General features: G+C 40.8%; 2 protein-coding genes across 9 annotated transcripts in view; both read left to right on the top strand.

The window, feature by feature from the left end:
- sik3 (SIK family kinase 3) overlaps positions 1–4,815 on the top strand; it is a 49,085-nt gene extending 44,270 nt beyond the window's left edge. For all 3 annotated transcript variants that reach the window (XM_020587634.1, XM_020587626.1, XM_020587617.1), the window contains one exon: positions 1,496–4,815. The gene's annotated coding sequence lies outside the window, so the exon portion shown is untranslated. The remainder of the gene's footprint in view (positions 1–1,495) is intronic.
- A 1,534-nt stretch (positions 4,816–6,349) lies between these two features.
- On the top strand, positions 6,350–14,447 carry tmem25 (transmembrane protein 25). 6 transcript variants are annotated; one of them, XM_020587587.1, is made up of 11 exons: positions 6,350–6,692; positions 8,114–8,198; positions 9,090–9,434; positions 9,529–9,819; positions 9,979–10,110; positions 10,213–10,246; positions 10,555–10,658; positions 11,863–11,952; positions 12,085–13,850; positions 14,188–14,261; positions 14,426–14,447. In XM_020587587.1, the coding sequence occupies exons 2-9, from the start codon at positions 8,120–8,122 to the stop codon at positions 12,156–12,158; spliced, it is 1,149 nt and encodes a 382-aa protein (XP_020443243.1). In that variant the 5' UTR covers positions 6,350–6,692; positions 8,114–8,119; the 3' UTR covers positions 12,159–13,850; positions 14,188–14,261; positions 14,426–14,447. The 6 variants fall into 6 exon arrangements, with proteins under 6 accessions (XP_020443243.1, XP_020443230.1, XP_020443237.1 ...); XM_020587574.1 differs by having other exon boundaries at positions 7,407–8,198; XM_020587581.1 differs by having other exon boundaries at positions 6,350–7,970; positions 8,076–8,198.
- Positions 14,448–17,478: the final 3,031 nt, after the last annotated feature.

Raw genomic sequence — 17,478 nt, 5'->3', positions numbered from 1 at the left:
CAGAACAAAATTACATTGCAACGGTCGGTGGAATCTAAATCATCAACCCATTGGAGGGCTGTATTCAAAATCATGCAAAATCAAAGTGAAAAACTGAAATGGCGGGCTCATCCAAGTTGCATGAATTTTATCACAGCAGCTCATTATGTAACTCAGTAGCATGGCCCTGCGTGCCTGTATGCACTCCTGATGCACCGATACATAATGTCCCATAGGCGCTCAATTGAATTTAGTTCAGGGGAACGTGAGGGCCACTCAATGGCATCAAAGCTTTTGTCATCCAGGACCCGTCTCCACATTCTGGCCACATGAGACCGGGCGTTATCCTGCACCAGAATGAACCCAGGGCCCACTGCACCAGCGTACGGTCCGAAAGTCGCTCGGAGGATTTCATCCCAGTACCTCCCAGCAATCAGGGTACTGCTGGCTTTGGCATGGAGGTCTGTGCTGCCCCAGACCACTGACTCACCTTCAAACTGGTCCTGCTCAATGATATTACAGGCAGCACAACGTTCACCACGGCATCTCCAGACACTTTCATGCCTGTCACATGCGCTCAGTGTGAACCTGCTCTCATCTGTGAAGAGAACGGGGTACCAACGACAGACCTGCCAACTCTGGTGTTCTCTGGCAGAGACCTGCCAATTCTGGTGTTCTCTGGCAGATGTTTTGTCATCCAGGAACTGTCTACACACTATGGCCACATGAAGCACTAGGAGAAGTCTGTTTGTGACAGGCCGGTGAGAAACATGCACACCAGTAGCTGCTGGAGGTCATTCTTGAAGTGCTTTCGCAGTGCTCCTCCTGTTCCTGCTTGCACAAAGGAGCAGATGTCGATCCTGCTGGGGGGTTGTCGTCCTGCTATGGCCTTGTCCAGCTCTCCTGGTGTAACGGCCGGTCTCCTGGTATATCTTCTATGCCCTTGAGACTTTGCTGGGAGACGCAGTAAGCCTTCTTGCGAATGCATGTATGGATGTGCCATCATGGAGTAACTGGACTACCTGTGCAACCTGATTGGGCTGTAGGTACTGCCTCATGCAGTGGTGACAAGGACTCTAGCAGAACACAAAACCTGAGGAGAATTAGTCAAGAAGGATAAGGAGAGAGCATTTGTCTGTGGCCATCACACGCAAAATCATTCCCTTGTGGGTGTTGTCTTGCTTTTGTCTCTCATTTGAACCTGTTGTCACTTTCATTTTGCACCAAAGCAGGTGAAACACAGTCACTTCTTAAATGAAAACAGCGATATACCTGAACTTTAACTTACTTGATATTATACTGTGATGATTAAGTGTTCACTTATTTTTTTAGCAGCTTACTAACATGCAGTATGTTGGACTTTAAATACAAACTAGAGTGACAATATTTATTTAAATGTGATTTTTGCAACACAAGATTTAAGATTATTTATCAAACCATAAAAGGTGAGTAGTGCTAAGTAAAAGCAGAGGCAAGATGATTCACTTTTTATTTATTTCACTCTGTCTTCTTGCAGGAAAGGGTGTGTCCTGTGTACAGTGGTCCATATCAGCCATCCTGAGTTGTGTTGACTTGAGTTGAGCAGCATCACGCCAAACCACCTTCGTCTGCCCGAGCGGGGGCGCGCTACGTCCATCTGTCTGTCTCCATCAGTCCCTGTGAGGGCAATCTGCGTGGGAAGAGGGGTGGGGGACATCAGAGGGGGTGGTAGGCACAGGTGAGGCCTCTGGATTCAGAGGTCAAAGTGCCAGCATTTTCTGCACAGACATCAAGCATTCGCTGCTGCAGGTTGTCTCCTCTTCTCACCTGCCATCATGGGTACATTGGGGTTCCACTCTTCTTTCAGCTCGACCCCCTCACCTCCTCCCCCTACAAACCTGGCCCACATGCCCTTCCTCTACCCACCACGCCCACCTGCTGCCCTGACTTAAACCTCCCCTTTCACCCTTCATTCCCTATTAACTGTTGGCATACTTCTTTATGTGCCTCCTTGGCCAACACATTGATACATCACACTCACAAGAACATGGAGTCCAGCATCTCAACAAAACATACACACTGTTGCCACAAACCCAAAGTATTCACATTAGGTGAGTGTGTGTGCGTGTGCGCATGACTAAGAAGAAAGGAGGAGAAAGGTGTGTGTGAGGTTCAGTCTGCTCCTCCCTCTCTCCCCTCTCCTGCTGTCCTGCAGCAGATCATTCCGGAGTGGGCTGACATGTCGGCAGCGGTGGCCACTTATCAGCCAGGTGGCAGGTATTTTGGGTCAGGTTCAATTCTCTCCAAAGATGGAGCTCAGTAACATCGCACAGGACAAACCAGCTCTCTCATTGTGTTTTAATTCTTGTTCTGACTTTTGTTTTCTTTTCTATTTTGTTTTAAAATGTCATTTTTACTGTTAATGTCCATGTAGGCATTATGTTCATTATTGTTACTCTTATTACTATTTTCTGTAAAAGATGTTTTATTGTAATAATAATAATTATTATTAAAGGAAAACAGTTCTGTGTTGCAAGGAAGACAGCATTGTTTTTTTTTGGTTTCTTAAATAATTCTGCACTTTGAGTTTGAGCTGTCCTCTGTCTGTTTCCACCCCTCCTCACACTTCCATGCTCTCATGCTGTCGCCCTGCTTTTCCATTCTATCCTCCCCGCCTTGTGTCAGTCCTTTCCCCTTCTTCCTCTCACATGTCAGTGACAGTGTATTGCATTGTGGGTAGTTTTACCAGACATTTGTTCCTTTCCTTGTACAGTGATGCCATGTATAGAACGCTGTTGAAATTTCTGTACCAAATTTTTTTTTTCCTTACTTTTTTCTCTTTGTTTTTAGATGTTGGGAGGTTTTTTTATACTGTTATTGTTTATCATTTGTATTTTTGAATGTCTTCAAAATGTTTTGTTTTTGTTTTATCAATCTTGAGATTCCTAGCCAAAAGACGACAGAGAGAAGAGAGACGGTGCTCTTTGCTTGGTAAAAAAAAAAAAGATTGTTCTTATTTGTTTTAACATTATTCTATCGAGAGACTTGAATAAGAATTATTTTGTGTTGCTTTTTAAAGTATTTCAGTTGTTGATGTTGTGACTGTCATCCTTGTTGATGTTGGGGCTGTTTTCTGTTAATGGGGTAGTAGTGGCAGGCTATACAGGGTCAGGCTTTGGGCTTTGTCTGGGATGGTTTGGGTGCTACAGAGACTTCACACTCTTAAAAAAATGTGGGAATAACTTGTAAAATAGCTGACATATCATCCTAAACATCACAAGCGTGGAGATGGACAAACCCACTTCTCTTTCTCTTTTTCTTGCCACTCCTACCTATTTGCTGTGATCCTCCCACCATGTTTTACTGTATCAGCTTCTGATCGGATGCCGCCTTACGGACACGGCCCCTCCTCTGAAGTTGGCCTTGTCACTATGGCAACCAAGGAGGAAACCACAGCTACTACTATTCCTCGCCTGGCATCTCCCCTGATTTGATTTTCTTTAACTTATCTTGTTACAGATTTGCTTTGTTTCCCTCTCACGCCTGCTGGGGACAATCGGCAGAGGTGATTGCTGCATTTCATGAACGGTTTACCAGATCATGTTGTTGTTGAATGCACATGGACACACCTCCACACCATAAAAGGGAAACATTTCAGGAGGTGCCCTTTAGAATGAATTGGACTCCCAAAGCAGAGGAATACATGTTTGTGGGCAAATGAGTATTAAATGTGTTTACCAAGATCTGTAGCTTAAGCTGAGTCGGGTTCAAGAACAGCCAGATGGTGGCTACAGCATACTGGGGACTACAGCAGAGCATTGACATCCCCCCCCTTTTTTTTTTTGGATGTTTAAAGTTTAATTTCATTGTTTGACCTCTCTTTATTCTCCCACATACAGTACCGCTGCATCTTGAGTTTTTGGGTGCATCAAGAGACTGTGGTGCAAAGATTAAAGATCCACTTGTGTGTGTATACAGGCCCGATTTCACAGTACCTGGCTGCACAGTTGACATTGTATGCTATAAATCTCTGACAGCTGTAGATGGGGTCATGCAGCGCCTGCGCTTTCCATTTGCATCATGTCACTTCCTGTTTACCATTCACTCTTTATAAGGCATCTTGTGATTAGCTTTAGCGCTAAATCCAAAATTTTAAAACAAGTCCATACAAGAGTAAGCAGTGGCAGTGTTTTCCATTTCTTCCTAAATCGGTCAGTCTCATTAGGCAGAAGAAGCTTGTTGTTCATTACACATAATTATTCCCTCCAGCTCTTGTTCATTCCTCTTTCAGATCTGTTTCCTCTCATTGTTTACACCAAGCCAAAACTAGGATCTGAAAGAGAAAGATTTGAGTAGTTCTCATGTAACAGAGAATACGGCCGGAACGGAAGACGTTGCATGTCTCAATCCACGGCAAGATAGAAACTCTAAAAGTAATACTGGTGGCTCTGCATTGTCTAAGATTGCGAGCAGTATCAGAGCTGTTGTTTCAGAACGGTGAGAGTGGGGAAAGAGCGGAGGCACACAGGAAGAGACAGCTCGAGTGAATGGAAAGTGCCGCACATGATTCAGAGGTGACGGGGGCGGAGAGAGAGCTGCTTCACACACGCCTTCTGCCGGATCAGACTGACCCTTCTCCCCTCCATTTCTTAACTCTTCCATCCTGACCTCCCTTCTCAGCAAGCCAGCTCTCTGCTCCACTCCTGTTTCTTACATTCAATTTGTGTTCTATTGGTTCATTATTTTGCCCTTTTTTCTGTTTTTATCATGTTCATTTCTGTTGAGTACAAAAATACTAAAGTGCAACAATGATTAAAAAGAATATCAACCAAACTGAGATGAATAAATAAATAAATATATATATAAATAAAGAAATAATTTAAAAGGTTTATGATCGTGTTGCCTGTCTCACTTCAAGATAAGCAGTGGCTACAGTCTGAAGAAGTTTGTAGTGTCGCATCTGGTTTATTGTTTTTATGTATTTTGAATTTTAGCATTTCAGACAGGCAGCCACTATTTTTCATTAGACTGAAATTCAATTTGGTTGAGGGAATCTTATGCAATTAAGAATATTTTGTTGCTTCACTGCAGGGTAATTATGACTGCAGAAAAATGACTCTTTTCATTAGTGATGAATCATTAGATTTTATTTGGTATTCAAATGTTGAAAAATTGTGAAAAAAAAATGTCCATCACAATTTCATAAAGCTGAAGGTGATTATATCCAGTATCCACAGATGTAAAATTTGCTTCTGTATAAGAAAAAGCAAGGTTTTTTTATTGATTAAATGATGAAGAACATAACTGCAGATCAATTTTTAATTGAAATACATTTATTTAGTAACCACTTCATCTCTAATAGTAATCTCGCTGTGATGTCAAAATGTTATGTATGTGTCCTGACCTCGGAGCTTAAAAATATTAAAGGTAAGCACAGAGAAACTTTCCCCCTTCATCAGATGGATATGAAAAATGTAGTGTCAAGCTCTGCACAGTGAAGGTCAGCGGTTCAAGCAAAGTATCAATAAACAAGACAGCGAGAGGAGCAGGATCTTTATATTCATGTTGACTTAAGATTGTGCTGCAATCACAGTCCGACAACTGGATTTTTGAGAATGATACTGATATAAATATATGAAAATGCTAGCAATATATTTGCCAATAGTTTTTTTTTTGGTATAAACACAAAGAAAACTATCTAGTTTAGATCCCATTCATTTGATTTTTGTGACCAAGGTACACGATGAGCGAAGCATTTTAATGTAAAAGTCAACTTTTTTGCAGCCTCTGATGGAGAAACTATAAAACTTACATTGTTTCTAAATTACTTTATGCTTAGTTTGGTATTTTTGCGTTGTCTTGTTATTTATTGACCTACATATACACTATAATGATGTATCGACAATAAGCCAGTTTCAGTGAATTCTGTACGATCATAGAAGTGTACCTACTGTATGAGGTTGTTTCTTTGGTCTGCCTCTTGGCTGCAGTGCTCTACATGCTGCTGCTCAGGTCTGTACAGCTGCACTGCAGAGGCTTTTCAGTAACTGAGCTCAGACAGTGTTTGTCTATATTTGTAAATCAGGTGTTACTTTAACATGCCTAATGATGGATGACAGGATACGATCTGTTTATGCCTCCTGTCTGACAGTTGACTCTCTTCTGTCCACTACAGATGCATGTTCAGTTCTGCAGTAGATTGTTAAATATTGATGATTTGCATGGAGCTCCAGCTTCTAGCCTCTATGTCCTCTTCTTGTTTCCTTTCCTCTCCTCCCCCACATCAGTTCTTTCCTTCCCTCACAACTCTGTGCCCACTCTCCTCTCCCTCTGTCTCTCTGCATCCATTTCTCCTTTCCCTGCCTCCCTGCCTTCCTTCTCTCCTCTCTACCCTCCTTTTCCTCCATTCCCTCAGCTGCTTGCACCTTTTCTCCCCTCCTCCCTCTCTCTCCTCCTTGGAGTGGCGACAGTGCGACTGCCTGCGTCAGCCAGCCCTGCCAAGCCCCTGGCAGCTAGTGAACGCTGCTACTGGAGCTGCCGTATACCCTGCAGAGAGCCCTGTGCGTGTGTGTGTGTGTACGTGTGACTGTATGAGTGTACGCAGATGGGAAAGCAACTGAGTCAGAGAGGGCTGCCTCTCATCTCTCTGCTGTTATCACCATCTTTCACCCCTTCTCCCCCTCCATGGGGCTCCGGCAGGCTGAATCACAACACCATCTGCAGAAAGGGCTGAGGTAATGACTGTGTGTATTGTCCAGGGTTGTTTCTGTATTTAAATGTACACATTTGTACTGAAATGCTTGCATGTAGTCTCGCAAATGTGTGCAGTATGTGGGTGTAGATCTAGACTGTATTGTATAGCCCCTTGCAACCAATCAGATTGCCCTGATGGCCAGTGCAAATCACACATTCTCAACCTGAGTGCAAAGAGCTGTAACACCTTGTGTCGTTATGCATGTGGTAAAAGACTTTCTTGGTTGTGCCCATATGTGTAGATTTACGTTTTCTTGATAGATCAGTTCCTGCTTCTTCCGAGGTGCTCACACAGATCACATGACCCAGATTGCAAACAAACACTACTGTAGACATTACTCATTCCCTGCGCTTACTGTGTGTGTGTGTGTGTGTGCACACAATCACAGCTGCAAACAGGCCCATGCATGTTTTGTATTGTAGCAATGGGGTAAGTCTGCTAATTAAAGCTGGGCAGACAATGAATGACTAAAATCTGAGGAACATATCACTGTGTGTTTGTTGTCATCTTTACTGCATTAGGCTACACTTTCAGTAGGTTTGTCTGCTTCTACAAGCTTGCATCACAATCTTACTCAACATAATCTCTTTGTCTCCAGAGGGGGAATTTACCTGAAACACAAACTAAATCCTATGTCCTCATGTGCCTTCGGTCATATTGAGCCAATTTAGTTTTATATGCTTATGTTTTGCAGTTTCCATCTGTGATATTGCTGCTACTGGTTCCTCAGCACTCCACTGATTTAGCATTGGACTCCTATAACTTTGTTGGACTCATGAAGGAACATTTTAAAATGTTTCAAAATGGATGCAGCAGAAACATAGATGTCATCATTTTCATTCCACACAGCCTACAATGCAAGTCAACTAGCACTAGCTTGGCTGGACATTCAGTTATGCTAGCAGTAGCTATTGTAGCCTTGGCCCTCTAGCCTCAGCTCCACACCTCTAGATTTCTTTACTTTTTCCAACTTCTTCAACTCCAACTCAAGTAACATCACTCCACGCTGCTCTCTCTGGGCCACAAAAGGCCTTGTGTAACTATTTTCACAAATCCTATGCAGTACTACTCCCCAAAACAGACTTTCATGTGTAGTATTAGTGGAGTTTAAGGCTCAGTGTTGAGCTTGTCATAAGTAAAATTTGCCACGTCCCACAGATAAAAAACCCATCACCTCGCCTAGTACTGAAATGGCAACACAATTTCAGAAACAGATACTCCAAAACTTCCGCTGTTGAAACCGCAGCGATCTCCTCAGGTAGGGTTTGAGATTTAGGGTTTAACCCAATATTACCATATTTTGTTTCCCATTATGAAACATGATTTGACTTTATAGTAACAATTATGCAATTTCATCTCCAAGCAGGTAGATGTGTGTGTGTATTTGTGGTGCTCTGTTAGCCCAGTATGGACTGTACGTGTGTAAGGAGGTGGGCATCCGGCTCAGCTGTCGTGTTCCTTCACACACTAGCCTTATCCTGGGCAGGTGAGCTACTCAGGAACTGTTATGCATGGCCTGTTTAGTTTCTTATGCATTTATGTATTTATTTGCTTAATTGGAATTAACTAGCAAACCTCTATAAACATCATAAAATGACAATCTCACTCAGTTTCAGGCAATTCTGTTTATAATATCTTGAACTGCTGTGTCCTGTAAGCATGCTAAAAGTTTTATTCTTGTGGTATTTTCTTGCTGATATCATTTTAGATGGAAACAAGGGTATTTACACGAAAAACCAGTAACATTAAGACTCACTAACAATCAGAAGATTGATACCACTCTTGTGTCAGTCTCTGAAATATGATGCAAGAGCTAAGAGACTGTTTAGCATAAACTTAGCTCAGCATAAACACTGAAAGCAGGGAGAAATGGCTAAAGTGACTCTGTCCAAAAGTAACAAAATATACCTGCCAGTAGCTCTAAATTACCTCCAATTAATATGTTATAGTTAATTTGTTTAATCTGTACAAAAGTAGTACTATCGATATGTTTTTACAGGGACTGAAAAGGAAAACTTGGCTGTGTCTCTATACTGTAGTTGCCATGAAATGTATTTATTTTTTTGCATTTTGATATTTGTAAGATTAAACAAATTAGATATAATAGTGGACAGTGCAACCTGAAGACAGAGGCAGGTCAGCCGTGTCCCCCTGCTCCCAGTCTTTGTGGTAAGCTCAGCTGCTGTCACTAGCTTCATATCTAGTTTAACTTACAACAAATGTGTGGAAAGCCATATAAATATAAAGTCACACACATATATAAAAATACATTTTTGTTGCATTTACATTCAGGCTAGATAAAAAGGTGAAATATTTAAATTTGCCATATTTTGCCCATACAGTCCAGTTAACATCAACACTTATCTTGTACCCACAGGAGCAAATAAACCCACCCTCAATATTGATGGACGGCACCGGGCAGCTGTGACACTGCAGGAAAACATGACCCACCGCTTTAACTGCCAGTCAGACGGCTGGGATCCCCACGCCCCACCCTTGCTGACCTGGTACCTGAATGGGGAGCAGCAGAGAGAAACATCACCCAACCGTGGGCGCCTGGTTTTGACATCGCAGGAGGCTTCTGAGGTCACGAGACCTGGGCCCAGTCACAACAGCAACTTCTCTCTGCGAGCTAAAAAGTGGGACAGGGAGCTGGTGTGTGTTGCATCAAACCCCAGGACCGGAGAGAGCTACAATGCCACAGTCGCACTCAATGTCCAGTGTGAGTCTGTGTGAGAAAGTTCAGGACTGTAAGTAGATTTTTCTGTTGATAGGGTGAGTAAAATGTTGAGTTGTTTCTGTCCTTTGTCTCCCAGTCCAGCCAGAGATACTCAGGGTAAATGCCCACTACAGTGAGACCTCAGACCCCGGTTTCTCCCTCGTCCTCTTTGCTTTGGTACGCTCCAACCCGCCTGCCACAATCACATTTGTAGAACAGTCTGGCCAGCTGGTGGCTAACAGCTCTGACTTCCTTATTCTGGACTCACGAAACCACCCCTGGCTGACCAACCACACGCTGAGGGTCACACTCAATAGCCTCTCAGGGAATGCCTCACTGAATGCCAGCAACAGTGTGGGAATGGTGCAGCGCAACCTTACCCTGACAGGTCAGTGATAGTAAAAGTCACAGAGAAATCAATGAGGTCTCTACCACACTAAGCTAACTGTCTCCTTCATATCATCCAAATGGTATTAATCTTCTCATCTACCTTTTGTCAATAGTGGGAATTATTCCTTTAATTATTTAACTTTATATTTGTCTCCAGAGTTTCTGCAATCTCGTGTGGAGGTTCCTATGCTGGGAATAGTGACTGGCGGAGCTATGGCCTTTATGGCTCTCCTCATCCTCAGTCTGATAGTTCTCTGCCTCATGCAAAAAAACAAGAGCAAGTCCGTTGGTGAGACTACAGTGTGTTTATGTGTGCAGCAAGCACGTCAACTGGAAAATATGTACAGCACTCATTTAACAGGATAATACATCTTTGTATATTATGTTACAGATGAGCCAGTGGAGATTCTGATGACCAAGAGAAGGTAAATAAAACCATCAATATTTTGTCATTAGATATTAAAGAGTAACACAGATCCAGGGGGCGAGTCACACAAAGCTGGACAAACACGGTTGTAGATATGTAACGATAGACAGAAAGAGAGTATCACCTTCTGACCACCAAGTGCTAATACTTCATAGTACATCTGAGATGCTAAAGTTAGATGAGGACACTGCTCTCACACTCTTTGCTACTTTTGGACAGAGCCAACCGAGATGTTTCCCCTTGTTTCCGGTCTTTGTAATACAACTAATCCAGGTCTGATATCTCTCCTCCATATGATCTGCTCAGTGCCAGTCTGCTGACAGAGAAAGCTGATAAGACCTACATCCCCAGAGAGAACATGTCTCTGCCTTCCAACATGCAGCTCAATGACCTCAGCACTTTAAGTAAAGGTAACAGTTTCCTACAATAAGATCAGAATCAGGATCAGAATCAGAATCAGCATCAGAATCTGGATGCTTTGCGTGCTGGAATTTGATGTGGATGACAAGTTTTGATGAACCAGACTCTCAAGGGCCTCAATACACTGCATTTCAGTACTTAATGGTAATTTTTTATGAATTTGTTTTTAAACATGCACACCATGTTATAACATATATGCACGTTCCTAAACAAATGTTTATGTAACTAAATTACTACAAATAGGTCAGCACTGGGGGCCCACAACTAGTTTTGCTCCCTGGCTAATCCAGTGATCCAGTGATTTATAGCTTTTATCAAAGAGGAAAGATCAACCTGCCCTGTTTCAAGTTGTGTACTGTATTTACTGTATATTGTGTTTCATTTCACCTGTTGTGTGGTCTTAGAAGGAACAGAGTGTACTTGAATTCAAACACTTAGAATATTAAGAGTATATGTATAAAGGTAAAATAAAAACCGCTAATTGTGAGGACATTTGTGTCATATGTGGCAGATCTACTTCATAGACTGGTGTTGTACACTTACTGTTTTTCCATGGTAGAAGGAAAATATTATAATGGTATGACTATAAAGCAGCAGAATAGAACAGAAACACTGAAAACCCAGTAGTTTGGGTTACATGTGTTAGAACGTGTCCAACACTTTGCTGATAATATTCATGAAAAGAAATTGGTAGGCATACAATTGAACAACAGCTAATAAACTGTCCATAAAATGATACTGTAATAAACAGACCATGCTTGTGTGTGTAAATATAAAACCAGCAGCCAGTTGGCTAGCGTAGTCACTGTACCTGGCCAGGAAATAGCCCAGTACAAGAACTGCACAAGATCACAAACTGCTTTAGTGCACTTTGGTTTCTTACACTTTAGCTTTGTATGGAGTAAACAAAATAAATGTGTTAATGGTGTACTTTAGATATATTGGTAGACAATTTATTTTACCTCCAGTTTTTAGCAGCTACAGTCAGTTAGCTACTGACATCCTTAACAAGCTACTGGCACAGATCGGAGGGCAGTATGCTAAGTACAGTATGTCTGTATTTAATATTAGATATGGGAATGGTGTCAGCCTCTTCATCTAACAAGTAGCTATGAAATAAGTTAATAACTGGTTTTCCCACATTACACTTGCATTCTCCTGTGTCCTCCATCTTTCCTACATCACTTCTTGTAGCACGAGTTGCCGCCCAGCAGAACAGCGTGGGAGAGAATAAGAAAGTGGAAGAGGAGGAGGAAGATCTGTCTTTAGCCTACGCCGCCAGAGGTCAGGAATATACACTCTGATACTGCAGAATTTTATCATTATTTATGTTTTAGCTTCAGTTTGGAGGAACAGCAGTGTTTTCATTTTTTCCTTGTTGGATTTTTCTGAAATATTTTCCCTAATGACTCCCAGGTTTTGCCAGATATCCGATGGTCGGCTACATATATAAAGTGAACAGCACAAGCAGTGAGGAGATCTGGCTCTGACTGACCTCATGACTAGCACATATACTGTACATGCATGCAACAGCATCCAGCGGTGCTGCCTTCTAAGAGGAACCCAAAGAAGACCTGGCAGTCAGTCATTCCACCACACACAAAGAAGGGGGAAGAATGGCCAAGGACCAGAAACGGCCTTGTCCACAAAAGCAAAATACTGATGTTTTTGTCTCTCTGAGTCGAGTGCTTGGGGTATTTACACTGCTGATCTCAGCAATGCAACGCGTTAACAATGCTCATGTTCTGTATGTGTTGACATGATTTCCTCCTGTAGTCACATGCTCATACTGTTGTCCTCGTTGTCCTCCCTGTTGCATTACTGGAATACATTCATTGCTATATGCTAACACCAGAATGTACAAATCAATAAACTGTATGTGAGATTTTACATTTTGAACAATGATATCTAAAGAAGATGGCTTATGGACATTAAACATGTTATCTACTGTATATCTGTATGCATATGTATATGTGTGTAAAATAATATGTCTAATAATGATAATATTGACATTGTATGAAGTAAATGCTGGACTTGTTGTCGTTTTACTGGCACTCACCAGGGGGCGCTCTAAGGTGATTTATAAGTGGGAAAATATGGAGGGTTTTTCGTTAGTCATAATGATCTGATCTGTGTTTTTCAGATGGTGTTGGGGATGACTGGGGCTATAGTAGCAGATGCAGAAGCAAGTTTTTGTGTTTGTGAGTGTGTGTCTGCATGCCAGGTGTTAGGTCTAGGTCACAGGTTGTTGTGGCTTTTCTTCAAACAGGAAGCTAAGTTGTGCTGTGGGAGCTTCTCTTTGCCATCTCTCTGTGCTGCTGCTGTTTCTCTGTGGAGATGGAAACGCAGTGTGTCACACACAGCGATACAAAAATGTACAACATACTGGGGATTTAAATATTTATCTGAACACACATTCATTGCTCTTTGTTTTACCCCATGTAGCTGCTCCACACATCTCCCAAAGCACCTAAACAGCAAGTAGCTGTTAGTGTCAAGAGACCGATCAATCATTTCGGCTAATTCGGTGCTGGTAGTCACTTTATTTACATTGTCAACATGTTTTTCTTCACAGATAGTTGTTCACATCTTTTGGGAAATGTGAAAGCTACTTTAATGAAGCGGGTGTATCACCTGTCTCAGAAGATAACTCAGTGAATCTCTTTAGGCTACATGAAGTGGATTAACAGTTCATGGTGACTTTACTGTTGCATATGAATGAAATATCACATATCCACTTTAATTTAAATCCACTTAAAGTACCGTGTGTCCTAACATCAGTAGTGGATAAAGTATTAATATAATTTACTTGACTAGAAGCAGGACAGTGTAGCAATAGTCCACTACCACCCACTACAAGCTCTGTGCTGTTACTTGAGTCAAAGTACATAAGTATTAAAGTATGAAAAAGTAAAAAATATTCAGTGCAGAAAAGTGGAGCTTGTAATGGAGTAGAAGTTTAAAGTGGCATGAAAAGGAAAACTCAGGTAATGTACAAGTACTTGAGTAAAAGTACTTCTCCCCTCCACCAGCGTGGAGCCGTCCAGATGTAGAACTCAGCAGGGATTGTTCAGACAATACACCAATCACACTCACTTCCTCTACACACACACACAGACAGAGACACTTTGACAGATACTGGATTCTTTGACAGCAGAGACACGGCAGCTTTTTATTTTGAGGTCAGTACTTTTATTAAAAATATATTTAAAATATTACGTTTTTACTTCAGATTGTGTTACATGCAGTGTATGCATGTATGGACAGTCTATGTTCTGATCATACTATGATTTTGTTTTGGTAAAGTCTACCAAACCCAGACTAAAATCAGAGTATATATATTTTATTTACCAAAATTACTGTCTTGCAATAGCACCCTAAATTTTGCCTTGAGTTACCTCTTACAATAAGTTGATTAAAATGGTCGACTGATAGCAGAAAATGGCGTCCTTCCTGTTTTCTGTTTTATGGTTGCTCTTACTTACAGTGATCTGAATCATCTCCCTCTGACACCAACAGAACTCAGAAGAGTAAACACACAATGAAATGTCATTTGGTTTTGGCCGAGTGTTTGCTGCTGTGGATACTGACAGGTCGGTCTCTGTCACAATTTTTTTTCTTAATGACATGAAATCAAACATCTTCATACACCCTATAACAGCAAGGCTTTAAGAAAAATATTTTAATAATAAAAAAAATGTATGTCAATGTCATTAAAATAAATGTTTTCCAATTTCTTTTCAAATTTCTCCCACAGCATTCGTCAGTGGTCAAACAGGTAAGAAGACTGTCTCAACGATGAAGTGGGGCTGGGTATTAGTAACTACCTGTGTGACTGTATGCTTCAATCTAGCTTTATGAAATGAAGGGTAATTTGGAAAAAGAAGCTTAATAATCAACACTTGGTGCAGATTTACTGTGTTAAATGGGAAATTTTCTTTTTCCTGTACAGAAAACATAACTGTGCATTATCACCCTGATGGGATCAAGCTGGAGTGTCCTGTGGGCTACGATTTTGAATCAGGAAATAAATCAATGGTATTGGAATACAAAGATGAGAACTCAAAGGAGTACGTATGCAGTACAGACACCCAGGATGTACAAATCTTTGTGAAATTTCGAAGTAAGTTCCACAGAAACAATTGTGTCTTTTATTGTGTGATGAAAGTATGCATATTTTCTCAGTTTCTATGGGTATTATGCACCTTTACACTGTTTAGTGTTTATTACTTGCATAGAAATTCTATTTTAATGTGAGTACAGAAATTTTTGACAAAAATTAAATCTTTTGTGTGTGTGTGTGTGTGTCCAGCCTGTGACAACTGCATAGAGCTCGACCCTGCTTCGATCGCAGGCATAGTTATAGGAGAAGTGGTGGCTACGGTCATGGTAGGAGTGGCTGTCTATCTCATTGCTTCTCAGGCTCAGGTTAGACCGGTCACTTCTTACAAGAAAAGTAAGCATCCCTTCATCAATCACACTCAAATATTACACCAAATACTGTCTACATGAACAGATATACAGTGTAAGGTTTTAGATAACAGCTGATATGCTTTGTATTATGCAAATGCAAATTACAGCATTTCTCTCATTTATTGCAAACAGTATGAAAAAGCCGGAAGGGGCTCCACTAACACGTGTCTAAAATACAAATGAATGCTTATTTATTATAGAACATGATTATTATACTGCATATCAGAATGAACTGAAATTTTGATAAATAGTATATAGTGTATTTATTAATGCACTAGTTTTGTGTAATATTATCAGTATTATCACTCATCATGAGGTACATACACTAAAGTGGTGCTCCAAGAATTAATGATGTGTCGTAGAAACATGGACAGCTGTGCTAACTACAGGGCATAGGCAAAAACAAAAACACAGATAATAAATAAATAAACACTGCCAGTGACTGAATTTGTAATCATTTTGTTCTGTGTGGTAAAAATGAAGCAAGCAGTGGATCAGCTCTTTAGCTAACAGAGAAAATGCAGAGCCACCAAAAGATTGTTTTTTTACAGTAAGTTCTGCGTTTATCCCACAATGCTTTGCGCACCACTTGTGATCCACAGAGACTGATTGTCTAGGGTCAGTCCTTCAGATGTCTGCACTGCCGATTTAGGGCAAGGCTCTGCAGATACAACAGAATGCAGAGGCGTTATCAAACTTCACACAGTGCATTTATTTCTCATAGCTTATTTTTTCTAAGGCCAGGCTCTGACAGTTCACCTGCTCTGGTTGTGACCACAGCTGTGTCTCGCTGTGGGGTTGAGCTGTGGCTTTGGATATGATTACTGTGAGAGCTACTCTGCAGGCATACAGTACAGTAAATAGATTCAGGAGGTCAGTAAAGACCAGTCAGGACCGGAGAAACCAGGACAACAACAATAACATTTTAAAAAATTACACATTAACATTTCATGACTTAAATAAAAGTAGAAATGGGCACCGGCAGTAAACTGTACTTATTGTGAATGGCTGTTCCAGTGTTACAGGACAAACCCTAATAATCCTACTAATAGAACTATCTTAGTGTCAGTAATGATTAAACATTAATAGCTGGATTATTTGCTCCTTGCAGCTTAACTCTGTTGATATTTCTGTATTAATATTAACCACACACGTATCCTCAGGCTCTGATCGACAGCATCTTGTTCCAAACGAAATGAACAGCAGAGCCCCCAATGACCATTACGAGGTAAGCTGAAACATAGAAGCCTTTCACCAGGCATATGTGATTATCATCTTTAAAATTTAAATGATAAATTACATTTCTCCCTTTGTTTCCCTGCCTTGTCACAACCCACCCCTCCTCCTTCAGCGACTCAAACCCACTCACAAAGACATGTACGACGTGATTCACAACAGAAAATAATGGCGCCGAGGTTCGTGGCTGAAAACACACTCTCCATGTGTCCTTGCATCTTCATCATCTGCAGAAGGGAACAGTTTGTTATCTACTCCAGGGGTCGTGATAAAATGATATGTGATGTGCAACTTGGGTTTCACTTTTTCCTATGTAATTTGCTCTGTGATGGTACAATTTAATCTTGGACCTTTATCGTGTATTTTCACTGTGCCTGTAACATGATGCTCTCAGTAGACTCACATAATGACTGACTTCTTGCTATTGTTTCTTTTGTTCTGCATTGGTCGTTGTTATTTTAGTAGCATTTTAATTAACCAGTGTATTTTTATTAGGTATATACTGTATTATTTTTTCACAAACTATAAGACTATAAGAAGGGCTGCAAAAACTGCCACTGAACATAATGGATTAAAAATAAAGTGTTTATTCTGATAAACAAGAGTCGCATTTTCATGTTGGTGAGTTGTGGAATAATAATTGTCTTGAGTTGTCATGTTGGCAGCAATTGCCAATGGTGGGAATGAAAACTACTCAAGTTGATTTGATTTGATTTATTCTTTCAAGCATGTAAAGTACAGTTGATATGTCAACACACATAATTTTACACATATCCAACAAATGCTAATCCAATATCAATTTACTTATACCTAGTACATGCTTGAATAGAGTAAGAAGAAGTCAGACTTATCCAGTCCTACCCCATGACATCATCTTACCATCATTGGTTTGCAAGCAGTATCTCTACATAGATAATTCTCTTCTACACCACACAAGTAATATACTAAAAAAATTATAACAGAATGTTAACATTCTTACATAATTACATTCTTAAATAATTATCTTCTACACCACACAAGTAACATACTAAAGAATTAATACAAGGTGTTAACATTCATACACCACACCCACAATGTTCCATCTAATTAATCATTAAGCCT

The sequence above is a fragment of the Monopterus albus genome, unplaced genomic scaffold (assembly GCF_001952655.1).
Source record: "Monopterus albus unplaced genomic scaffold, M_albus_1.0 scaffold8.1, whole genome shotgun sequence".
Taxonomy (NCBI): domain Eukaryota; kingdom Metazoa; phylum Chordata; class Actinopteri; order Synbranchiformes; family Synbranchidae; genus Monopterus; species Monopterus albus.
The sequence above is the reverse complement of the archived record's forward strand: the minus strand, read 5'-3'. Positions and strand labels throughout refer to the sequence as shown.

Excerpts from the sequence above, each read along its gene's own strand:
- tmem25 (XM_020587587.1), top strand. The coding sequence starts at position 8,120 with ATGGACTGTACGTGTGTAAGGAGGTGGGCATCCGGCTCAGCTGTCGTG. Across the intron at positions 9,435-9,528 it reads AGTCGCACTCAATGTCCAGT|TCCAGCCAGAGATACTCAGG; the intron begins GTGAGTCTGTGT and ends TTTGTCTCCCAG. Across the intron at positions 10,111-10,212 it reads AAACAAGAGCAAGTCCGTTG|ATGAGCCAGTGGAGATTCTG; the intron begins GTGAGACTACAG and ends ATTATGTTACAG.